This window comes from Lynx canadensis, chromosome D3 (genome assembly GCF_007474595.2).
Source record: "Lynx canadensis isolate LIC74 chromosome D3, mLynCan4.pri.v2, whole genome shotgun sequence".
Classification (NCBI taxonomy): domain Eukaryota; kingdom Metazoa; phylum Chordata; class Mammalia; order Carnivora; family Felidae; genus Lynx; species Lynx canadensis.
In genome coordinates this window covers 91,436,958-91,457,781 of record NC_044314.2, presented here as the reverse complement: position 1 = coordinate 91,457,781, position 20,824 = coordinate 91,436,958, and the positions used below count along the sequence as shown (strand labels likewise).

General features: G+C 53.5%; 1 protein-coding gene across 1 annotated transcript in view; it reads left to right on the top strand.

Moving 5' to 3' along the window:
• The first annotated feature begins 2,086 nt into the window (after positions 1-2,086).
• TMEM132D (transmembrane protein 132D) overlaps positions 2,087-20,824 on the top strand; it is a 557,096-nt gene continuing 538,358 nt past the window's right edge. Inside the window, exon 1 of the mRNA XM_030292284.1 lies at positions 2,087-2,185. Within this exon, the coding sequence (XP_030148144.1) occupies positions 2,107-2,185 (79 nt within the window). The 5' untranslated portion in view covers positions 2,087-2,106. The remainder of the gene's footprint in view (positions 2,186-20,824) is intronic.

Sequence of the window (20,824 nt, the reverse complement as noted above, 5' to 3'; positions counted from 1 at the left end):
GAATCAGAGGCTCCTGGGGTGGGCTCGTCGGCAGCATTTTTTTTTTAACGTTTATTTATTTTTGAGACAGAGAGAGACAGAGCATGAACGGGGGAGGGGCAGAGAGAGAGGGAGACACAGAATCGGAAACAGGCTCCAGGCTCTGAGCCGTCAGCACAGAGCCCGACGCGGGGCTCGAACTCACGGACCACGAGATCACGACCTGAGCCGAAGTCGGACGCTCAACCGACTGAGCCACCCAGGCGCCCCTCGTCAGCAGCATTTTTAACAAGCTTCCAAGTGATGGGGACGCTTCCCCAAGTTTCGAGTGCTGAAATACACAACCTCTTAACGTTCTTTGCTGCATTAACTCTTTACCATGCTGTAGGAGACCCAGAGAGGAGGAGCAGATGTTTAGGAAACAGACGAAAGAAAAACAGAAAGACAGACAGACATTCCGAGAAACGCAGAGACCGTCCTGGGGAGACAAGCACCCGCCTGTCTGATCTTCCCTGAAACTTTGAAAGCTAAAAACCCTGAAACCCTTGGCATATTTTCACAACCACGGCATCTAGAATCAAAACATCTGCTCTGTTAGCCGGATGATAAAGACCCGTTTTCACCTACTGGGTAAATTCGCCTCATTTGATTTGGGTGTTGTTGTTTTACAGTATTTTCAAAATATTCAGAATGCTTTCTCTGTCTCTCTGATTTTGATCCGGTTAATTCAAAGGCTCACATGGAGCGCAGGGGTCCTTGGACTAAACTCAGAGGATGATGCTTAGTGATCTCGGTTTCAGGGCTGTCTTAATTAGGGATCCAGGAAGGTATAAACCTAGAACCTTGTGTCTGATATGCTCAAGGCCACGTTGGCCCTCAGCCCATCAATTCCCAGTTCCAGTAGGCCCGGGGGGAAGGGGTTAGCGGGGGGGGGGGGGGGGGGCGGGTGGTCAAGATGGAATCCCTTCAGGGTCCCTGACTTGGTGGTCATTCCAGCACCGGGGGCTGGGGGCCGGATGGCTTGTCGGAGGCCCTCCTCCTCAGAGGTAGTCGGGGATGCCCGGGGCGGGCCGAGGGACCCTCTGTGGCGACCTTCGCGTCCACTGGCCGGCGGAGCGCACGAGGTACCCCCCAGGCCGGAGGGCTGGCCCTTCGCTGGAGGTTTGGGGACGCAGGGGAGGCAGATGGCCGTCTCGCCACCTGTTGGGGGGGGTTGGGCGGCCGGCTCGGGGCGCTCCGGGCGGGCGGGGTTTCCAGCCGCCTCCGGCAACCCCTCCCAGCCGCACCCGCGGGGAGGAGCGGGGGACGGCGAGGGCGGGGCGAGCGGGCGGCCCCGGGGTTGGGGGGGGGGAGAGGTGGGCCCTACTTCGCGGATTGGGGCTCACGGCTGTCACTCCGAAAGGGTGGGGCTTTTCAAAAACAGACAAATTCGGAAGGCGAAGCCCACCCCCCACCCCCCCAACCTCCCAGGCGCGCAGGGCTCGGCGGCGCTCGGCTCCGCGCCGGCTGCGGTGTCGGCCGAGCGGGGCCACCGCGCGGGTCCCCGAGCCGGCGGCCGCTCCTCCGCGCGCCGGGGCCGCGTCTCCCGAGCCGGCCGTGCGCTCCGCAAGCGCACGGGGCCGCGGGCGGGGGCCGGAGCGATGCTCGCGGGGCGGCGCCGCCAACTTCTGGCAGCGGGCGGCATGGGGACCGTCGCTCCCGCGCGCCCCGCGCCCCCCGCGCGCCCGCCACCCCCCGGGGCCCCGCGCCCGCCAGCCGCGCCGCCGCCGCAGCCCCGCCGCCCCGCCGCCGCGCGCGCTACCGGGCTCCCGCGCTCCCGAGCGGCCCCCCTCGCCCGCCGAGCGGGAGGCCCGACCCCGCGCGGACCCTAGCGAGGCGCCCGCGGGGGCGAGGGTGGGGTTTGCGGCGCGCGCCGGCCTCGGGGGAGCCAGTCCGGAGCCGCGCGCGGTCGTCGCCCGGCCGGCCATGGGCTGGCGGGCGGAGGGCGCAGGGCCCCGCGGCTGCTCGCGCCCCTAGCCGCGCTCCCCACCCCCCCGCCTCCACCCCCGGGGCCAACCCGGGCCCGGCGGCCGCTGGTCCGCGCCCCGACGGCGCCGGGAGCCGAGGAGCCGCGCTCGGGTCTCCGGGATGTGCCCTTCTGAGATGGGGACGCCGTGGCACCGCTGGTCCCCCGTGCTCATCAGCCTGGCCGCCCTGCTCTCCAAAGGTGAGCGCCGCCGCCGCCTCCGGCCCGGGACTAACTTTGCCGCGAGTGAGGGTGCGGGAGCGCGCGTGGCTGGGGTGGCCGGGACGGAGGGCGTGGGTGTCGTGTGCGCGTGTGCACGCGCGCCGGCGGCCCCTCTTGCTGCAGGTCTCTCCCGGGGGGACTTGGCCGCGAGGTCCCCGGGGAGACTGGCGACGGACGCCGGGAAAAATAGCCCTGCGTCGGGGGAGGGGGCCGCGGAGAAGCCGCAGAGGGGAGGGGAGGCGGGCCCTGCCGGGGGAGGGGGCTTGGAATGACCTGGAAGGGCCCCGGAGCGTGCACCTGGCGCGTTCCCTGCCGGCGCCGACCTGTGAGGAAAGCATTCCAGAGCCCTCCTGTGTACGGGAATGCGTTCAGTGCCTGGCGGGCTGCCGAAAACGGGGCCCCGGAGTGACCCCACTGCCCCCAGGACCTCGGGGAGGGGTGTCCTGCGGGGTCGAGGCTCCCGCCCTCCGGGGCCGCGGGGCCGCGCCAGCGTCCGCACGGCCTCGCCGCGGAGTTCTGACCGCAACTTGTCAGCAGGGCCCCGACCCGGAGCCTTGAGTGCAGGCAGGGACCCCTGCCCCGTGTGCCCCCTTCCCCTGCAGTCAGCACCCAGACCCGCATCCAGCAGCCGCTTTGGAGGCTCAGGGCGCTAATTCCTTGAAGGAGGAGTTACGTGGTTCACGCCGGAGACGGTGGAAAGTACCAGCAATTCTTTCTCCTTATCGATCCGGACTCTCGGTTTTGTGAGCGGTCCCCTCCCAGCGCCTGCCTCCTGCAGGGAATCATGTTAGGAGGAAAGTGGAGATTCGTGCCAGGCTTCAGTGGGTGCCCCCCAATCCCCGTCGACAGATTTTTTTCTGAAAAGATTTTCGAGAGGAGAGCTCCGAAACTTCAAAGCCACTTGTCATGCACAGAGCCTTTTAATGACAGGAAATCTCTGCGAGCTCTTGCAGAATCGCGGAGGTGAGGAAGGCCGGGATCCGAGGCCAGACGAGGACCGTTCGCTTGCTGTGGTCCGGGGAGGGGAGGGTCGCCCACCCCGCTCGCCGTCTTTTCAAGTGCTGTTGGAGCGGGTTCACGGCTCCTAATTAGGAGTTAGAGCAGTCCGGAGGACCAGGGCCTCCGGGATTTATGGTGTGCACACGGAACCAAAGACAAGGTTGATGAATTCAGTGAATCCAACCCAGGCAGACGCGAGGTTAAAGAAAAAAAAAAAAAAAACCAATTCACAGCAACAGCAGCGGTCTTGCATATGGCTGTGAGGCATATTTCTTTATTGGCTGTCACTTGATTTTCTGAAAGGAAGAGGCTTCTCTGTTTTTATGTTGTTGAGAAAGGTCCAGAATAGCTGGGTAAATATGACTTAACTCTCACGTTTCCTCGGGTGTGTACGTAGCTCCGTTACTGATTTCTTTATGAGATTGGGCAGTGTTGGAGAAGACTGTATTTTCCCCGATGCCATTCAACTTTTTCAAGTGGAAACCCTGAAAAATGTCCTTAAAACAAGGGCCTGTGCGAGGTGGGGGTGGGCGGGGGGGAGTCTCAGCGTGTGAAATGATGCCATCAGCCCAGCATGTGGCATATTTTGTGTGTTGAATTTAGAGACCTTAACTCAGCCAAACTGTTCAGAAGTGAGTCAGTGCTGTGTGGATTTTCCTACAGCGGCAAGCACAGTGCTGAGCCCGAGGTCGGTTATTCGGTGATTTTTCCCAATATACCGAAGAACAGGAAAAAGTGTGCCCCCCCCCCCCCCGCCATTCCATCATGTTATATAAAATTTCCTGGTGCAGATGTGATTTCTAAATGCAGGGATGGCTCGTTCTGGCTCGCGTGTGCACATTGCATTTCTCCCCTGAGATTCTTTGACCACCTGAAAGTTTTAGACCAGCTTGACATCGAATATGGACTCTGTTTTGAAGGATTTTAATTGGAAGCGAATGTAGGTCTGCACACGCACGGACACGTGCGCGTAACCCAAAGTGCCCAGTGGGTCTGGGGCCGATGAAAAAACGGAGATGACTTCCAAATATTGAATATCTGCTTCAGCGTGTTGTTGCTTTTACTGTATCGCTCTCATTCTTTCCAAATATGAATCCTTGAATGAACAGAAATGCAGATTTTAATTCCAGGCTGATGTCCTAGAACCTCACGTAATTCGTGAGCAGGCGGTGATTGGTCACAGAGCAAACCCACTCTTCTATGGATTGAAAAGCAAGTAAAAATAAAGCTTCGCTGTTTGTACTCCTTTAAAAAACTTTTTTTTTAATGTTTATTTTTGAGAGAGAGAGAGAAAGGGACAGAGTGTGAGTGGGGGAGGGGCAGAGAGAGAGGGAGACACAGAATCCGAAGCAGGCTCCGGGCTCCGAGCTGTCCGCACAGAGCCCGAAGCGGGGCTCGAATCCATGAAAAGTGAGGTCATGACCCGAGCCAAAGTCAGACGCTCAACCAGCTGAGCCACCCAGGCCCTCGGCTGTTGGTACTTCTATCCTGGGGACCTAGAGATGATATGAGGTCAGTAAGTGATTGGCCACGTTGTCCTCTGGTCCCAGACTTCCCTGGAGAATGGTCTTCTGTCCGGTTGCCAGAGAGCTTGTGTCTTACGTGTAGGTCTAGTCCTGTCGGGAACTTGATGTGAACCAGGACTGTGTTTTTATACGCTGCTGTTCATTTCTGGGGCGGGGGGGGGGGCAGCGATATGGAAAGTGGGGGCTGACAAGACAAAGGAATGAGAACACGGGAGGTGGGCGGGGAGCGGGCACGTTTCCACGAACACAGGAAGGTCACCGCGTCTAGGTCGCTTGTCGTGACCCGCACCTGCGTCCTCCAGGGTGGGTTCTCCTGTACGTACGTGGCAGTGAGAAGCGGACCCTCGGCGACCCCGGGGGCTGGGAGAGGAGCCACTGCAGCGATGCAGGTCCCGTCTCAGGACCAGAGAGGGGTGTCGGAGAGGGGAGAACCCCCGCCTCCGTGGAGGGAGTGTCAGGAGAAATCCGGTACAGCCTTGGACCGGAAACAGCTCTGGTTTACAGCCGCCCCTTGTCCGGGCTTGGCCGGGAGGCAGAACTATCCAGGAGGGAGCTGGCCGGTGCCTGTGTGAGAGGCGGAGACGTGGGGGGACTCTGCTGCTTACACGTCAATGTTAAAGGGCTGGGGAACAGGGGGGTCATTGACTTTCATTTCCTCCAAATTAGAAAAGTTAAACAACAGATACGGTTTTATAACAAATACTTACACGCAAAGAAAGGTAGGATTCTGAGTATGAGGATCTGTTTAATTGGTTCCATTTCGGTAGCCAAGAAAAAAAAGAAAAACAAAACAAAAGCTCCAAAAATACCCTACTGCAGAAGCTTCTACTACCCTATGTTTCTGTGTCATCTGGGCATTGAAGCCACTCCTCCGTTCGTTGAACCGGTCGTTACCCATTCATCTGTCTTTCTGTTCATCAGGCTATCCATCTAGCCATCCTTTTTCCCCCCCCCCTCCCTCCTCCCTCCCTCTCTCCCTCCCTCCCTCCCTCCCTCCCTTCCTTTCTCCCTTTCTCCCTTCCTTCCTCCCTCCCTCCCTCCCTTCCTCCCTCCCTCCCTTCCTTCCTCCCTCCCTTCTCCCCTTCCATCCATCCCTCCCTCCATCCATCCTTCCACTCACAAATTACCACAGACGTGGGGACTTAAAAAACAGAAATTTATTCTCTCGCAGTGTTGGAGGCTAGGTGTCCAAACTTAATATCGCAGGGCTGAAATCAAGGTATCAGCCAAAGGCTCCAAGGGAGATCGTGTCTTGCCTCCTCCAGCTTCTGGTGGCCGCCTGCCCGCAGACCTGGCCACCGGCAGCCTCACTGCAGTCTTCCTGGCTGGTGCTACCCGCCTCTCCGCTCCGTTCTCAGCCTCTCCTCTCTGTGTCTGTGTGTAAAGTCTCCCCGCCTCCCTGTAGAAGCACGCACTTGCAGGGGAACCAACCAGAACAATCCACATCATCTCCCATCCTGTTCAGTCGCATCCGCAAAGACCCCTCTGCCCGCCCCCCATAAGGTGACACACAGGCGTGCAAGGGATTTGGACACATACCTTTTGCGCGTCCGTTTTCAACCTTTTCTGGGGGTTACATTCTAAACCTAGATTCTCCTGTCCCAAACTTTAAGTTCCTCTAGGGGCCACACTGTGTATTTTTCTACGTAGCTTTGATTTCTCTCCAGTACATGGTATGGTTCTTTGGACCTTGCAAAGATACAATCAGTGTTCAAGTATGCTCAAGACTGTGGAATACCCCCGAAAGGCACTTTGCCCGAGGGTAAAATAATTTAATCGCGTATCTGTTTGTCTGTCTGTCTTTTTCCTTCAGTAATTCAAAGTGCCGTAGGAAATACTTTGGTCAATAATAGCGATGGCTAGTTTTGGGAGTAATTATTGTACGGCCACTGTGCTGAGTGATTCAGGACAATGATTTCTGGGGGGACTTTTCAGATAAACCTAACTGGTTGGGGTTTGTTATTAACTCCATTTTACAGATGCAGAAAGTGAGGCTCAGACAAGATCTCACAAGGAGAAACGGGCAGGGTCTGGATTCTGATCAGCCCATGCGCGTGGCCGCTCGTGGTTGTTTATAACACCTGAAAACCAGTCCCTTCTTTCGTCTTCCAGACTCGCTGACCGTTGAGTACGGAGAGGCCCTCGTTCGACTTGTAGCTCAGAGCCTAGCGTATGACTGGTGCTCCACACATCTGGCCCTTGAACAGCACAAGGGACGGGGTCGCCGACCTCCCCCCTACGCAGTAGAAGCTCCACTTAGGACTCTGACTCCCCAAAATCTGGCTGCCAGCAGTAGCTGGCCGTTGACCGGAAGCCTTACGGACCACGGACACAGTCGATGAGCGCGGGTTTCCGTGTTCTGTGAACTTCTTACCGCGTTCTTACGACAAAGGGAGCTAGAGCCAGTTATCAAGGGAACCGTGACGTGGTGCATTTCCAGGACTGTCGTTCTCGAAAACGGTGCCCGTGTGAGTTCAAACCCGCGTTGAACAGGTGGGCGAAAGGACGTCCTCGTCCGTAATCTCCTCGGCCTGAAATTTTCCAGCAGCGATGGGAAATGGTGCCGAACAGGGGCTGAAGTGTAGATTTTTAAACATGCCTTCGGTAGTTGTCTTATTTATTTTATGTCCTAACGGTCACTGTTGAGGTGGAGCGGGGGTACCGTGTCCGGGTGGGGTCACGTGTGCAACGCGGAGAATCGACCGTCGTGCGTGTGACTCAGCAGTCACCGCCTGGCGCTGTGGGAGGACGTCGCTCCAGCCGTATCCCCTGGATTTCCTTAGGCTGTGCTTTTCTTCCCCGAGACTTATTTGCTTGATAACTGGTAGTTGGTACCTCTTAATCTCTTAATCCTTACCAATATAGAGGTGCCTGGGTGGCTTGGTCGGTTGGGCGGCCAACTTCGGCTCAGCTCATGATCTCACGGTCCGTGAGTTCGAGCCCCGCGTCGAGCTCTGTGCTGACAGCTCAGAGCCTGGAGCCTGTTTCAGATTCTGTGTCTCCCTCTCCCTCTGCCCCTCCCCTGTTCATGCTCTGTCTCTCTCTGTCTCAAAGATAAATAAACATTAAAAAAAAAATTAAAAAAACAATCCCTACCAACGTAGATTTTTAATTCCCAGACTGTCGCAAAGGGTTAAGTGATACTCTGACTCACATCACTGACGTCCCCGGCACGCTTAGGCCCCAGGTGTGGGGGGGGAGGGACCTGCAGGATGCGGTGTGGGGGGTGGCTCTTTAGAGAAGAGGTAAAGGAAGAGGCAGAAGCATGTAGGAGGAAGGCAGACAGACACGTATCGATTTGCTTTCGAGAGGGGGACGGTGTGTCGCATGAACGGGTGAATCGGTGAGGTTGGCTCGGATGCCACACCCCAAGCCCGACCGAGCAGTGAGTCTCGAGGGAGGCCGGCGGCAGGGAGGTGGTGGGGATCGTGGGGACCCACCGCGGGCTTGTGCCGACGTGAGACCAAAGGCTCAGAACGCACCTGCATTGCTTTCGTCATTCATTAAAGAAAACCCTGCTTCTAGGAAGGAATGAGGGGGGCCCCCGACAGCCCGCAGCCGGTCTCCTTCACTTCTGCTGTGGGACGCTGGTTTTGAGGGTTCCTTTGACGCAGAAATACCGCCCAAGACGCCCCGCCGCTTAACGGTGTACCGATCCGCAAAGAGGCAGGTCCGTGAACTTCAGGGTAGACAAAATACCGACACGTGTTGGAAAAGAGACTCGAGCACGTGTTGTCAGAGCAGATGGCACCACAGTGGCCGAGGGAAAGAGCAGAGAGGGCACGGACGTCCTGCCTTCTCTGCCTGGAGTGAAGCGTCTCGATGGAGCGTCAGATCCGGGTTTGAGAAGACGGGCGGTCTCACGGTGTTTTTAGCTCTTGGGGACTTGACGTTCTGCTGTTGGCGTGAGAAACCGCGAGTTCGCACGTCGGTGGGGGAAATCGCCGGGCAGGTTCACGACGTAGGCAAGATGACCGTCCTCAGGCTGGCGTCTCGTCGGGAAAGCCGTCCGGGCAGGCGGGGCGCTGAAGTGAGCACGTAGCTGGTCGAGGTGCAAGGTGTTGGACACCCTCTCGCTTAGCCTGTGGGGCAGTGAGAGGCTGTGGGTCCATGTTGCAGATTCCCCCGCCTGGCCCCCTTCCCGGTCTCCCTGGACCCCTCTCTTCAGGCAGGGGACACGTGGAGGCTGCTGCGTCTCGCTGCGGCAGAAAGCGTGCGACCAAGGGCCTGACGTTTGGCTCCAAGGGAGGAGAGGGTAGCGCTGAGCTGAGACGCCCCGAATCGCCATGTGCCGTCGGTGACGGAGGCCACACAGGGTCCTCCCAGGTGCACTGGGGAGTCACAGGTGGGGGCCGCGTGCCCTGAACGTCGGGGGTGAGGGGCAGAGGGGAAACATTTCTGCGCGGTGAGCAGGCAGGGGGCTCCCTCGAGGTGCTGGGAGTCCCAGAACGTTTGCCTGCCCGGCTGGGTGTGGTGCGGACGTGGCTGGACGGGCGACCTCAGGAGGCCCTGAGGTCAAGACCATGGGGGTGCAGGGGCACCTGGGTGGTTCAGTTGGTTGAACGTCCGTCCGACTTGGGCTCAGGTCGTGATCTCACGGTTCGTGGGTTCGAGCCCCGCGTCGGGCTCTGTGCTGACAGCTCGGAGCCTGGAGCCTGCTTCGGATTCTGCGTCTCCCTCTCTCTCTGCCCCTCCCCCGCTCACGCTCTGTTTTTCTCTCAAACTAAATAAACAGTAAAAGAAGTAAAAAAGAAACAAAGACCGTGGAGGTCCAGTCGAGGTCTGCAGGGACTGCCCGCAGGGGACCAGATGCCATTTGGACACATGGCGAAGGCTGTGGTGGGAATGAACCCTTCTGGTTTGCTGGGCTTCCGGAACCTAGACCCGGTCCCTGGAACCACTAGGGGGGTGTTGACGGAGACTTTGTTTGGCCTCTGGGTGAAACGAGGACTCCAGACGGACACGGGGTCCCTGCCATCAGGAGGAAGAAATGGGCATTTCTGGCTCGCTGAGGTTGGGGACTGAGGGTGGCCGTGTGGCTGGTGCCCCTGGGGACATGGTGAAGAGCAGACACGGGCCGCGCCGGGCGCGGTGGGTCTGGCCGCTCCATGGTGGCAGATGGCTGGGGGTCCGCCTTGAGCACAGTCTGTGGGGTGGTGTCCCGGGGTCCCCAGCCAGCCCTTCCCAGGTGAGCGTTACTGTCTCGGGCACACGGACGCTGGCTCTGGTTGCAGACGGGCACGTGCTCCGTCCCGGCTCGTCCCGACGTGGGAACCGTCTAGCAAATGGGGCGGGCGGGATGCGTGTGGCACACTGACCCCAGGGCCACACAACGTGCCCCCCCCCCCCCGAGCTGCAGCGCGTGGGAGGGGCTCGGGGTGCCCGTGAGGATTGTGTCCCCGTGGGCGGCCGAGTGGAGCGGTGGTGCAAGGATTTTGGCTATTAGAACACGATCCCTTTCCTCAGTGCCTTTCCTGAGAAATACTTGCTAGGTCTTAGTACTTCGGGGGGGGGGGGGTTGGGGGAGGGGGCGGGAAAAAAAAAAAGCTGTGTTTATCCTGAGAAATGGTGGGGCGCCTGGGTGGCGCAGTCGGTTAAGCGTCCGACTTCAGCCAGGTCACGATCTCGCGGTCCGTGTGTTCGAGCCCCGCGTCAGGCTCTGGGCTGATGGCTCAGAGCCTGGAGCCTGTTTCCGATTCTGTGTCTCCCTCTCTCTCTGCCCCTCCCCCGTTCATGCTCTGTCTCTCTCTGTCCCAAAAATAAATAAACGTTGAAAAAAAAAATTAAAAAAAAAAAAAAAGAAATGGTTTGCACTTTATCCTGTGGACACCACGAATCTTGTAAGTGAGTTTCTAAGTGTCTCTCTTTGCTCCAACTCCTGGGGCTCTTCTGAGCCACGTTTGCTCTTTTTAAGCAAGTGACACGTCTCTTACGTCAGCTTTCTCCTTGGCTTTATCTTGTTTCCTGCCTGTGTCCTCGCCTCCTCCTGTCTGCTTCCTCACCTCCATGGCAGCTACTTCAAGCTAATTTTGAGAGGACAGAGAGGTAAACACAGTCTCCTTGCCCAAGGACGGCCGTTTCCTGTTGTGATGTGTCTCATCCTAGTTGTTTTCCGTGGGTTCTTTGAATCATTGTGTTCATCCTGTGGATGTTACACGCAGTTTGCGTTCTGGACTCTTTTGAGCTGTATGTTCACGTAAATATTTCCATGTTTTAAACACGTACCGTGAACTTGGGGCGCCTGGGGGGCTCAGTCGGTGAAGCGTCCGACTTCGGCTCAGGTCGTGATCTCACGGTTCTTGAGTTCGAGCCCCGCGTCGGGCTCTGTGCTGACGGCTCAGAGCCTGGAGTCTGCTTGGGATTCTGTGTTTCCCTCTCTCTCTGCCCCTCCCCTGCTTGGGCTCTGTTTATGTCTCTCTCAAAAATAAATAAACGTTAAAAAAATAAATAAATAAAAACCTACCGCGAACGTACTTATATGCATCGTGGCTTAAAGGTTTTAGCTCTTGCTGGACATTTCCAGAATTTCTTGTTTTCCACTGTTCTAAGGAAATAATTATCCTCGTGCGTAATTTTTGCTTTGAGTTACTTTTTTGGGTAGATTTATGGCAGTTTAGTCCCTGGCCACGTAGTACGGGTAGAATTCCTGTTTCCAGAAGGGCCGTCTGTCCCTTGCCGCACAGGTTTTGCACAGGTGTCTCCCTCGCACCTGAGAGCATTGGTTTCGTGGAACCGTGATGCCCTTGGTGACGGCACGTGTCCATGTGTGCGGTACCCATGAACTTTGCCGAGTGCCTCGAGTGTCCCTGGAAACCGTTGTAAATGCGTCACGCGGAAGCCACCGCTCTTTGCGGATGTGGCTCCCAGTGCCCCAAGCTCTGTTTTCCCCACAGTGTGGTCCGGTGCCCCGAGGTGCTTCGGCGTCTGGAGGCTGTGGGGTTGCAGTGGCTGAGGTGACACAGTCTGTGGCCAGAGAGGAAGGTCCAGACTTGCTTGCGGCAAGCATTCTGCGGGCACGCTTTGTGAAGAGGGCTGAGACCCGGAGCCTCCTTGGTCATTAGTCAGCAGGTGACTTGGAGGTAGAGCGATGGTGGTTTCAGGGGAGGAGGGACAAGGCAAATGTGTTAAGAAAATGTGTTTAAGACAACTCAGGCGACAAGAGATGTTGGCGAGGATGCCGAGAGAGGATCTCTTTTGCATCGTTGGTGGGAATGCAAACTGGTGCAGCCCCTCTGGAAAACAGTGTGGAGGTTCCTCAAAAAGTTACAAATAGAACTACCCCGCGACCCAGCAGTTGCACTACTAGGTATTTAACCCAGGGATCCAAAAATGCTGAGTCGAGGGGACACATGCACCCCAAAGTTTATAGCAGTGCTATCGACAATAGGCGAAGTATGGAAAGAGCCCAAATGTCCATCAACTGACGAATGGGTAAATACACACACACACGCACACACACGCACACACATGCACACAGTGGAATACTACTCGGCGATGAAAAAGAATGAAACCTTGCCATTTGCAACAACGTGGATGGAACTAGAGGGTATTACGCTAAGTGAAATTAGTCAGAGAAAGACAGATATTATAGGACTTCACTCCTCCGTGGAATTTGAGAAACTCAACAGATGGACCTAAGGGAAGGGAAGGAAAAATAATACAAAACCGAGAGGGAGACCAACCATAAGAGACTCTTAAATACAGAGACCAAACTGAGGGTTGCTGGAGGGCAGGTGAGTGAGGGGATGGGCTAGATGGGGGATGGACACTGAGGACACTTGTTGGGATGAGCCCTGGGTGTCACATGTAAGCGATGAATCACTAGATTCTGTTTCTGAAACCATTATTATACTGTATGTTAACTAACTTGGATTTAAAGAAGGAAGGAGAGGGGAAAGGAAAGGAAAGGAAAGGAAGGGAAAGGGCGGTTAGGATGCTGTTTTTTTGGCCGGGAAGATGAGGTCCCCTCTAGGACATGCTGTTTGGGAATCACCATTACATAAGCGAATCTGGAATTTCACGGTTCTGTGACTTTGATGGCATTTGAGAGAACCCCGCTGCCCACACACAGCAGAGAATATTCAAGTTCAGGCTGTGATCTACCCAGTTCTGACTTTTTATCTCCGGCAAGGAATGCCACCGGTCCTGGGCACTGAGGGCTGTTGTTTACCTATCGGTGAGCTAGGTTCTCAGGAGGCCGAAAGGAGTATGAAGTCAGCTCTGCCGTCGAGATGATGCAGGGAAGTGTGGGACACAGTCATAACCGTCTCTGGTAAAGCAGTGTGATCGGTACAGGGATGGACACGCTCTCTGATTATGTGGTGAGAGGAAGGATGCGTCCTTGGTGTCCCCCGAATAACCCTTTGGAATCTCTTTCCTGCGGACTCCGCTCGCTCTGTGTTGGCCAGGATTCTTAGCTGCTGGCCGCAGGCTCTGTCCGGTGGAGGGGGGCTTGCTGGGTTGTGTGTGTAGACCCGCAGGGCGCCCTGGGGGCCCAGTTTGCTGATGGACCAGTGGGGGTGGGGGGTGGGGAGACCCCTAGCCACAGTCTCCTCCCATTCTGGCCCAGAGCCCGCCTTCACCAGTGCCCTCCTCCCGGGACCTGGGGGCCCGGGGACTGGATGCTGCTGCTTCCCCGGGGCCCCCAGTACCTGAGCCAGCCCTGAACCCTGGTTCCAGGAGGTTCCTGCCGGGCTGGTTAACAGGACTCAAGAAGGCAACTCCGAAGGGATCTGGAATTGGTGATAAATGTTCCGATCTTTGGAATCCAGAGAAACTCGCACTGTGTTAAAGTTGATTTTTGATGCTATTGATGTTGCCGAGACAGTCCTGTTGGAGTATCTCACCCTTGTTAGTTTTCTCTTCCCAAGAAGGCTATGGGACGGAGGCAAGAGGGGCGCCTGGGGGGCTCAGTCCCTTGACCGTCCGACTTCAGCTCAGGTCGTGATCTCACGGTCTGTGAGCTCGAGCCCCGTGTTGGGCTCTGCGCTGACAGCTCGGAGCCTGGAGCCCGCTTCGGATTCTGTGTCTCCTTCTCTCTCTGCCCCTTCCCCACTCACATTCTGTCTTCGTCTCTCTCTCTCTCTCTCTCTCTCTCTCTCCCCCCAAAACAAAGAAACATTAACAAAAAAAAAAAAAAAAAAAAAAAAAAAAAAGGAAGCAAGAAGTCTTCCTGTGTGTTTCTGACATTCCTTATCATGGCGTTGGGAAAGAAATGCTCAATCCGTAGCTGATTTGATTCTGGGTTTTCTAGGCAATCCCTCTGCCTTCTAGGATTTGAACGTAGTCCTTGTGTTTCTTTGAGCAGGAGACCCTCAAGAGGACCGGTTCCGTTTTATCATCCCAAGGGCCTCTCTCTAGGTTACTGTTCCCAGTCAGCATTTAACAGGTGCTGTCAAGGGAGGAATCAGAGCAGGTCTCGGGCTGGGACGACCCCCTTCTGGAATGTAAAACGAGGCATAGGACAGTCTCCCAGAACCTGCGGGTTGAACAGAAACGTTCTACCTGAGATTTACTTAAGGTGGCACTTTGTACTGATCGGTAATTGGATGTGTTTGTGTTGCAGGCATGAAACAAAGCTTTCGGGTTGCCTGGGGGGTACAGGAGTGAGGATAGGCCAGCTACGGTACAGGGGTAAGCAAATGGCCGCGTCTTGGTGGATTAATTTGAGAAGGGGTTACTTCCTGTTCACTTAAAGCCTAGTTGACCTGCCTCCACCTTCTTGTTATGCCGCTTGGAGCACACGGCCTCTGAAGGCATCACAGGAGGGGAAGAGAGGGCCAGAGGATCACGTGGGATGCTTTGAAAGTCCAGATTCGGAACTGGCTTCACTACTTAATGCGCACCTCCCACTGACCGGCACTTAGAAGCGAGGCCTCCCTCTGACCGCGGGGGGTGGGGGGGGCTGGAAAATGTAGAGCAGCACGTGTCCCTACACGTGGTGAGTACTCACAGTCGCTGCCGGAAGGGAGAAGGAAACATGCTGCTTCCTGTAAGGGAAGTTCTGCGGGTAAGCTGGCATCAGGCAAGGCTTGATCCAGGTGCGTGTGTGATGCCTCAAGGCCCTAGAGCCTCTCTGCTCCTCTTTGACTGTATTGCTTCTGTTCTTAGAGACACTGCCCCTCATTTAGGCAGGATGCTTTCCAGCTCAGAATTAAATCTTCTTACCCAAAATTCGCTAAAAAGAAAGAACATGTCCTTTCGCAGTTCCATCAAAGTTCTGGACCCGCTCTGGAGAGGCCACATTGCCCCATGAGCCTCCTTAGGCAGAGCCAGGAGTGGGAATCCACCCAGATCAGCTGGTATGAGAATGGGGAGAGCATGGTACGTATGATTTGGAACGCCGTTACTCAGAAAGGATCGTGGATGCTGCATGTTCACCGTAAGAGCGATATTCCACGCGTACGGTCTTTGCAGTTTTAAACCTGAAATGAAAACGCTCACACGGTCTCCAGTATTTAACCTTACGGGGAATTTTGGGTTCCTGCTCAGGTGACCGCTCTCCGTACAGAACTGTCCCCTCCCAGAAAAGTGACTCTGTATCCCTTCCAGTGTTTAAATGTGATGAAAGCTTGTTTCCAATGGTTGTAATTTTTCAGAGTCCTTAATTAGATGTAAAAACTATGCACAATAGGAATTACTGCTGTGATTAAATATTTGCATTATGTGCTGTTAAAAGCAGGCATCAAAACGCGCAATTGCTTGTTTTACAAGCATTCAGTATTTTGAAACGTGAGGTCCCCGAAAGCCTGGGGAATTCTGTTGGAAGGGAGAGAAACCCACTCAGACGGTATCGTTTGCGTTTCCAGGGAGCAGCGGCGTGTTGGGAAGGGAACGGCGGTTTAGGGGTGGGGCCACACGCGTGGAGCTTAGCGAGTTCTGGGCGTCTGGTCCCAGTGCGTCACCAAGGGCGCGTTCTTCTTGATTTCTCTGCAGAGTTTGGGCCTGACGGCAGGGGCTCGGGTTTCTTCTGTAGTGACACAGTTTCCAAGGTGTTCTGAATTCTAGATAGCCTACTATTTAGGCTTTCGAAAGGAAAACGGCTTGTAGGGTGGGTCGGGGCCAAATGTCTCATTTTCACTATTCCACAGTAATTTTCCTGGAATTGTGTTGGTTGCGGTAAAGAGATTTTTGATAGGAAGGGGGCGTTATCACTATTCTTGTACAATTTAATGTTTATTTATTTATGAGGCAGAGAGAGACAGAGCATGAAGGGGGGAGGGTCAGAGAGAGAGAGACACAGAATTGGGAGTAGGCTCCAGGCTCCGAGCTGTGTCCGCACAGAGCCTGACATGGGGCTCGAACTGACAAACTGTGAGATCATGACCTGAGCCGAAGTCGGACGCCCCACTGACCGAGCCACCCAGGTGCCCCATATTCTTGTGCAATTTAAACTTAAACACAGGCGTCATGAATCTGAAGGAGGTAGAACAGAGAAACAGGGTGTGTCATGTCTTTACCAGATAGAAAAGAAAAAGCCCTCTCTTGCCTTGTGTACCTTATGTCCGGGGTGTGGCTCTGGGTGGACGGGAGTCAGGTCGAGACTGTGGTCCGCAGGTACGTCTCATGTGGCTGCCACAACGAATGTCTCGTCAGTATTTTGAAATCAGGAGATCTTCATAAAAATGTGGGTTTTTCTGCTCCCCTTGATGGATGTTTCTGCGTGGTGACAGGTGGCCCCAGCTACGCACGCAGTGGCTGTGGGGCCCACACCTGTCACCATTGTCCTGGGCTGGAAGTGCTGTTTTGTAGGACAGAGAATGACTTCTCTGTCCTCCGTGTCCACCAAAAGCGGGGAAACGAAATACAGACAGCCCACGTGTGTTGGATGTGATCTCCCCGGGCCCTGGCGGTGGGGGCACGAGCAGCTCGGGTGGTGTCAGTCCTCCCTTTCATTTACTCTGTTTGTTTGGAGCAGTGTGTCCTTGAAATAGGATGTATGCATGGGGGGGCCTAAGGCAGAGACCTGGGAGGAGTTCACTGGGAGTGTTTGAAAGGTTACGAGTTCACAGATCCTTAACTTCTGCGTGCATTCGCTCGTTTATGTTTATTTTTTTTATTGAGACAGTGCACGCAAGAGAGGGGCAGAGAGAGGGGGGGCGGAGAATCCAAAGCGGGCTCTGTGCTGTCGGCACAGAGCCTGATGTGGGGCTCAAACTCACAAACCGTGAGTTCATGACCTGAGCCAATGTGGGACGCTCAACCGACTGAGCCACCCAGGTGGCCCGTGCATTTGCTCTTAAATGTCATCTTTTTTTTTTTTTTTTTTTTTTTTTTTTACTATAGTTGACACACAAGGTTTCCCTAGCTTCAGGTGTAGTATTCACTCTTTAACTTGATCTCTCCAAATTTACAGTTCGGCCTGTTATCTTCTGTGTCTGTCTGTCTACACCTCTCTCATTCACACACACACACACACACACACACACACACACACACACACACACAGCTTTGACTGTAAGATAGAAAGGTTCTCCTCCATCTACGGTCTTAACTGTGATTCATTTCTTACGGGCATTAAAACCTCCACTGTCCCGCGAGTACAGTGAGACAATTCCTTTGGTCAAGACAGCAGAATACTCCCACCCCATATAGTGCATTAAGAGGTACATTTACAGGAGGAGAATTGCTTTTTGTTAAAAAAAGTTATGTATGGAAATGGGAGACATTTATGCTGTTTTGTGCCCCAGTCAAAATTGTAATAATGCCAACTTGAAGACCTTTTTGAGTACTGAGACTCTTACACTGAGAAGAGACAAAAAAAAGTTTAAGTTCTGTGTGTATCCACATAGATTTTTTTGTTGTAAAAAGGTACAGTGGGATAATGGATACATTATTTTCAAGAGTACGGTACGTTACACTAGGATAAAATTCTGTGAGGCAATAGAACGGAAATAGGAGTTCGGGAGAAAAGGGAACAACGGCACATTTCTGGTTGTTAATGGAGAGCTCTTCATGGGTTTTATAAATGGATGGTGGTGGGTGTCAGGGCATTCTGTTATTTATATCCCAGTGGAGATATTTAAGAGAGTGATACAACGGTTTAATCTTAAATGTCAAGATTTACAACACACTAGAAACTTTATCCTTAGCAACTGTTGGAACGCTGATAAGAAACAATACGGATCATTTTTTATACGTGTGAGGGGGTACATAGTTTTAAAAGGTTTCTCGTAGGGATTTCGGGAGGAATCAGCCGTCCAGTGGTTCAGCATCCCGCGGCCCAAGCCACGCCGTGGACTGAGGACATCAGAATAGCCTGGGATCAGGGCACTGGCGGTTTTGAAGGGCCCCCCAAGTGATTCTGATGGGCAGTCGAGGCTGAGAGCCGTGAGGCAAAGCCATCAAAGGAAGGCATCTGTTTTTGTGGACGAGAGGTAAAGCAGTGATTCTGAAACCTGGCTGCACATTAGAATCCCGTGAGAGGATATTTTTGGGGGGTTGTGTGTGTCCCGTTAATAAAGGTAAATTTGCATGGAGTACAGGTCACCTTTTTACGGCACATGTCTGAATTTTGGCAAATGCAGATCATCTTGTAACCGTCAGGATGCAGAGAGCATTTCCATCACCCCCAAGAGTCTTGTGCTCTCCCTGGCTGGTACCTCCTCCCGCCCTCATCCCCCGGCAGCCGCTGCTCTGTAGTTGTGCCTTTTTCCAGAATGTTCTATAAACGGTGTCACACGCTGTGTAGCCTTTTGAGTTGGGCTCCTTTCACTTAGCACAACGCATTCGATCTTGTTCCCGGTGGTCGGATGTGTCGGGAGTTCACCTGTTTCCCTTAGCGAGGAGCGTCCTACCGTATGGCAGACCAGAGTTTGTTTTTCCGTTTGCCAGACAAAAGACGCCCAATTTGCTGGTAGTTTTGGCCAGCGTGAGTAAATCCGCTACAGGTATTTGTGGGCAAGTGTTGGTGTGAATGTCCGTGTCCACTGCCTTGCGGGTACACGCTTGAGGGTAAGACGGCTGGGCAACGTGCTGAATGTGTGGCTCACAGAGTAAGAAACTCTCAAGCTGTTTTGCAACGTGGTTGAACGGTTGGCGTCTGTAACGGGGACGTGTCACCTTCCGGCTGCTCCACACCCTTGCCAACACTTGATATTTTCACGCTGCAATTTTACGTGAGCTCTTCTAATATGTGTGTAATGATATCCCGTCATTTCCCTGATTGCTAATGATGTTGAACGGTTTTTAGTGGCTTTTTTGCCATCTGTGTATCTTCTTTGGTAAAGTATCTTCAAATCCTTTGCTGTTTTAAAACAGGAAACTAGGGGCGCCTGGGTGGCTCGGTCGGTTGAGCTCCGACTTCGGCTCAGGTCATGATCTCACGGTTCGTGGGTTCGAGCCTCACATCAGTCTCTCTGCTGACAGCTCGGAGCCTGGAGCCTGCTTCGGATTCTGTGTCTCTCTCTTTCTCTCTGCCCCTCCGCTGCGCATGCTGTCTCTGTCTCTCAAAAAATGAGTAAGCATTAAAAAAAAAAAAAAAAAAATTAAAAAAAAAAACCAGGCAACTAATGTGGGCTGTCTGGCTCCGTTCGGAGAATTATTTGTGTCACCTGGATATGTGTCTCTTACCACATATGTGATTTGAACATCGTTTCTCCTTGGTCTGCGATGTGTCATTTCTTCCTGGTAACCGGCCTTTGGCAGAGTGGATTTCTTTATTTTGATGAGGTCCGAGTTCCCTTTGTCTTTTATGGAATTGCTTTTCTTTTCCTATCTTAGAAATATTTGCCAAATGAAAGGTCACAAAGCATGTTCTCCTGGAAATGTAATAGTTTTGGGTTGTACACTGAGGTCCATGATCCATTTTGGGTCAACTTTTAGGGTTTTTTTTGCATGCAAATGCCCGATTGTTCTGGCATAACACGTTGTAAAGACTTATTTCTCTCTTAAATCAGCTGTTTTTTTGTGAAGACCCTTCGACCTTATGTGGTAGGCATGTTCCGGACTGTTGGTTTTGTTCCCCTGACCCACACGTCTGTTCCTTCACTGAGACCCCCCCCTCCCCCCGCCCCAATCTCCATGGCTGTTCTTTATAATGAATCATGAAATCAGGCAATGTGAATCCTCCAATTCTGTTCTTTGTTAAAAACGCTTTGGATGTTCTAGTTTCTTTGATCTGCAGTTTACATTTTGGAACTAACTTGTCAATTTCTTTTTTTTTTTTTTTTTCTTTTTTTTTTTTTTTTTAATTTTTTTTTTCAACGTTTATTTATTTTGGGGACAGAGAGAGACAGAGCATGAACGGGGGAGGGGCAGAGAGAGAGGGAGACACAGAATCGGAACCAGGCTCCAGGCTCTGAGCCATCGGCCCAGAGCCCGACGCGGGGCTCGAACTCACGGACCGTGAGATCGTGACCTGGCTGAAGTCGGACGCTTAACCGACTGCGCCACCCAGGCGCCCCTTGTCAATTTCTTTAAAAAAAAAAGGAAGAAACTGCTGGGATTTTAATTGGGATTGCATCGACTAAGCAGAAGATGCACCTTTGTAATAATGAGAACTCCCACCTTAGCAACCAGCCCTCTGATCTGATGGTGTATTTAGGTTTTCTTTGGTTTTTCTCGTCACTGTGCTATCATTTTCAGCATACAGATGCTGCACATGACTTTTAGATTTATGCCGGAGTGTTCCATGTCCTTGGGGAGCTGTTGTGAATGGTATTCTTTTTTAAGATTTGAATTTACGGTCTTTATTGCAATTATATAGGAACACCTAATTTTGTATATTGATTTTGTTTACTGATTTTCGTATATTGATCTTGTGTCCCAAAGTCATTTATTTTTGGTTTTGTTTTCTGGTAGACTCTTGGGCATATTTTGCATGGTCAGCCATGCCATTTGTGAATATGGTTTTACGGCCCCGTTTTCCATCTGTAGGACTCCCCCCACCCCGCCCTGTTCCCTCTGCACAACCCCCAGGATAATGTGGAGTAAGAGTGGGAATACCTCCCATCCTTGCCCCGTTCCCAATAGCACGCCTTTAACCGTGATGTTGGAGGTTTCATGTGGATGATTTGTATGAAGATGAAGAAGTTTTGCTCTGTTTCTTGTGTGTTGAAAGGTTTTATCATAAATGGAGTTTGAACTTTGCCTG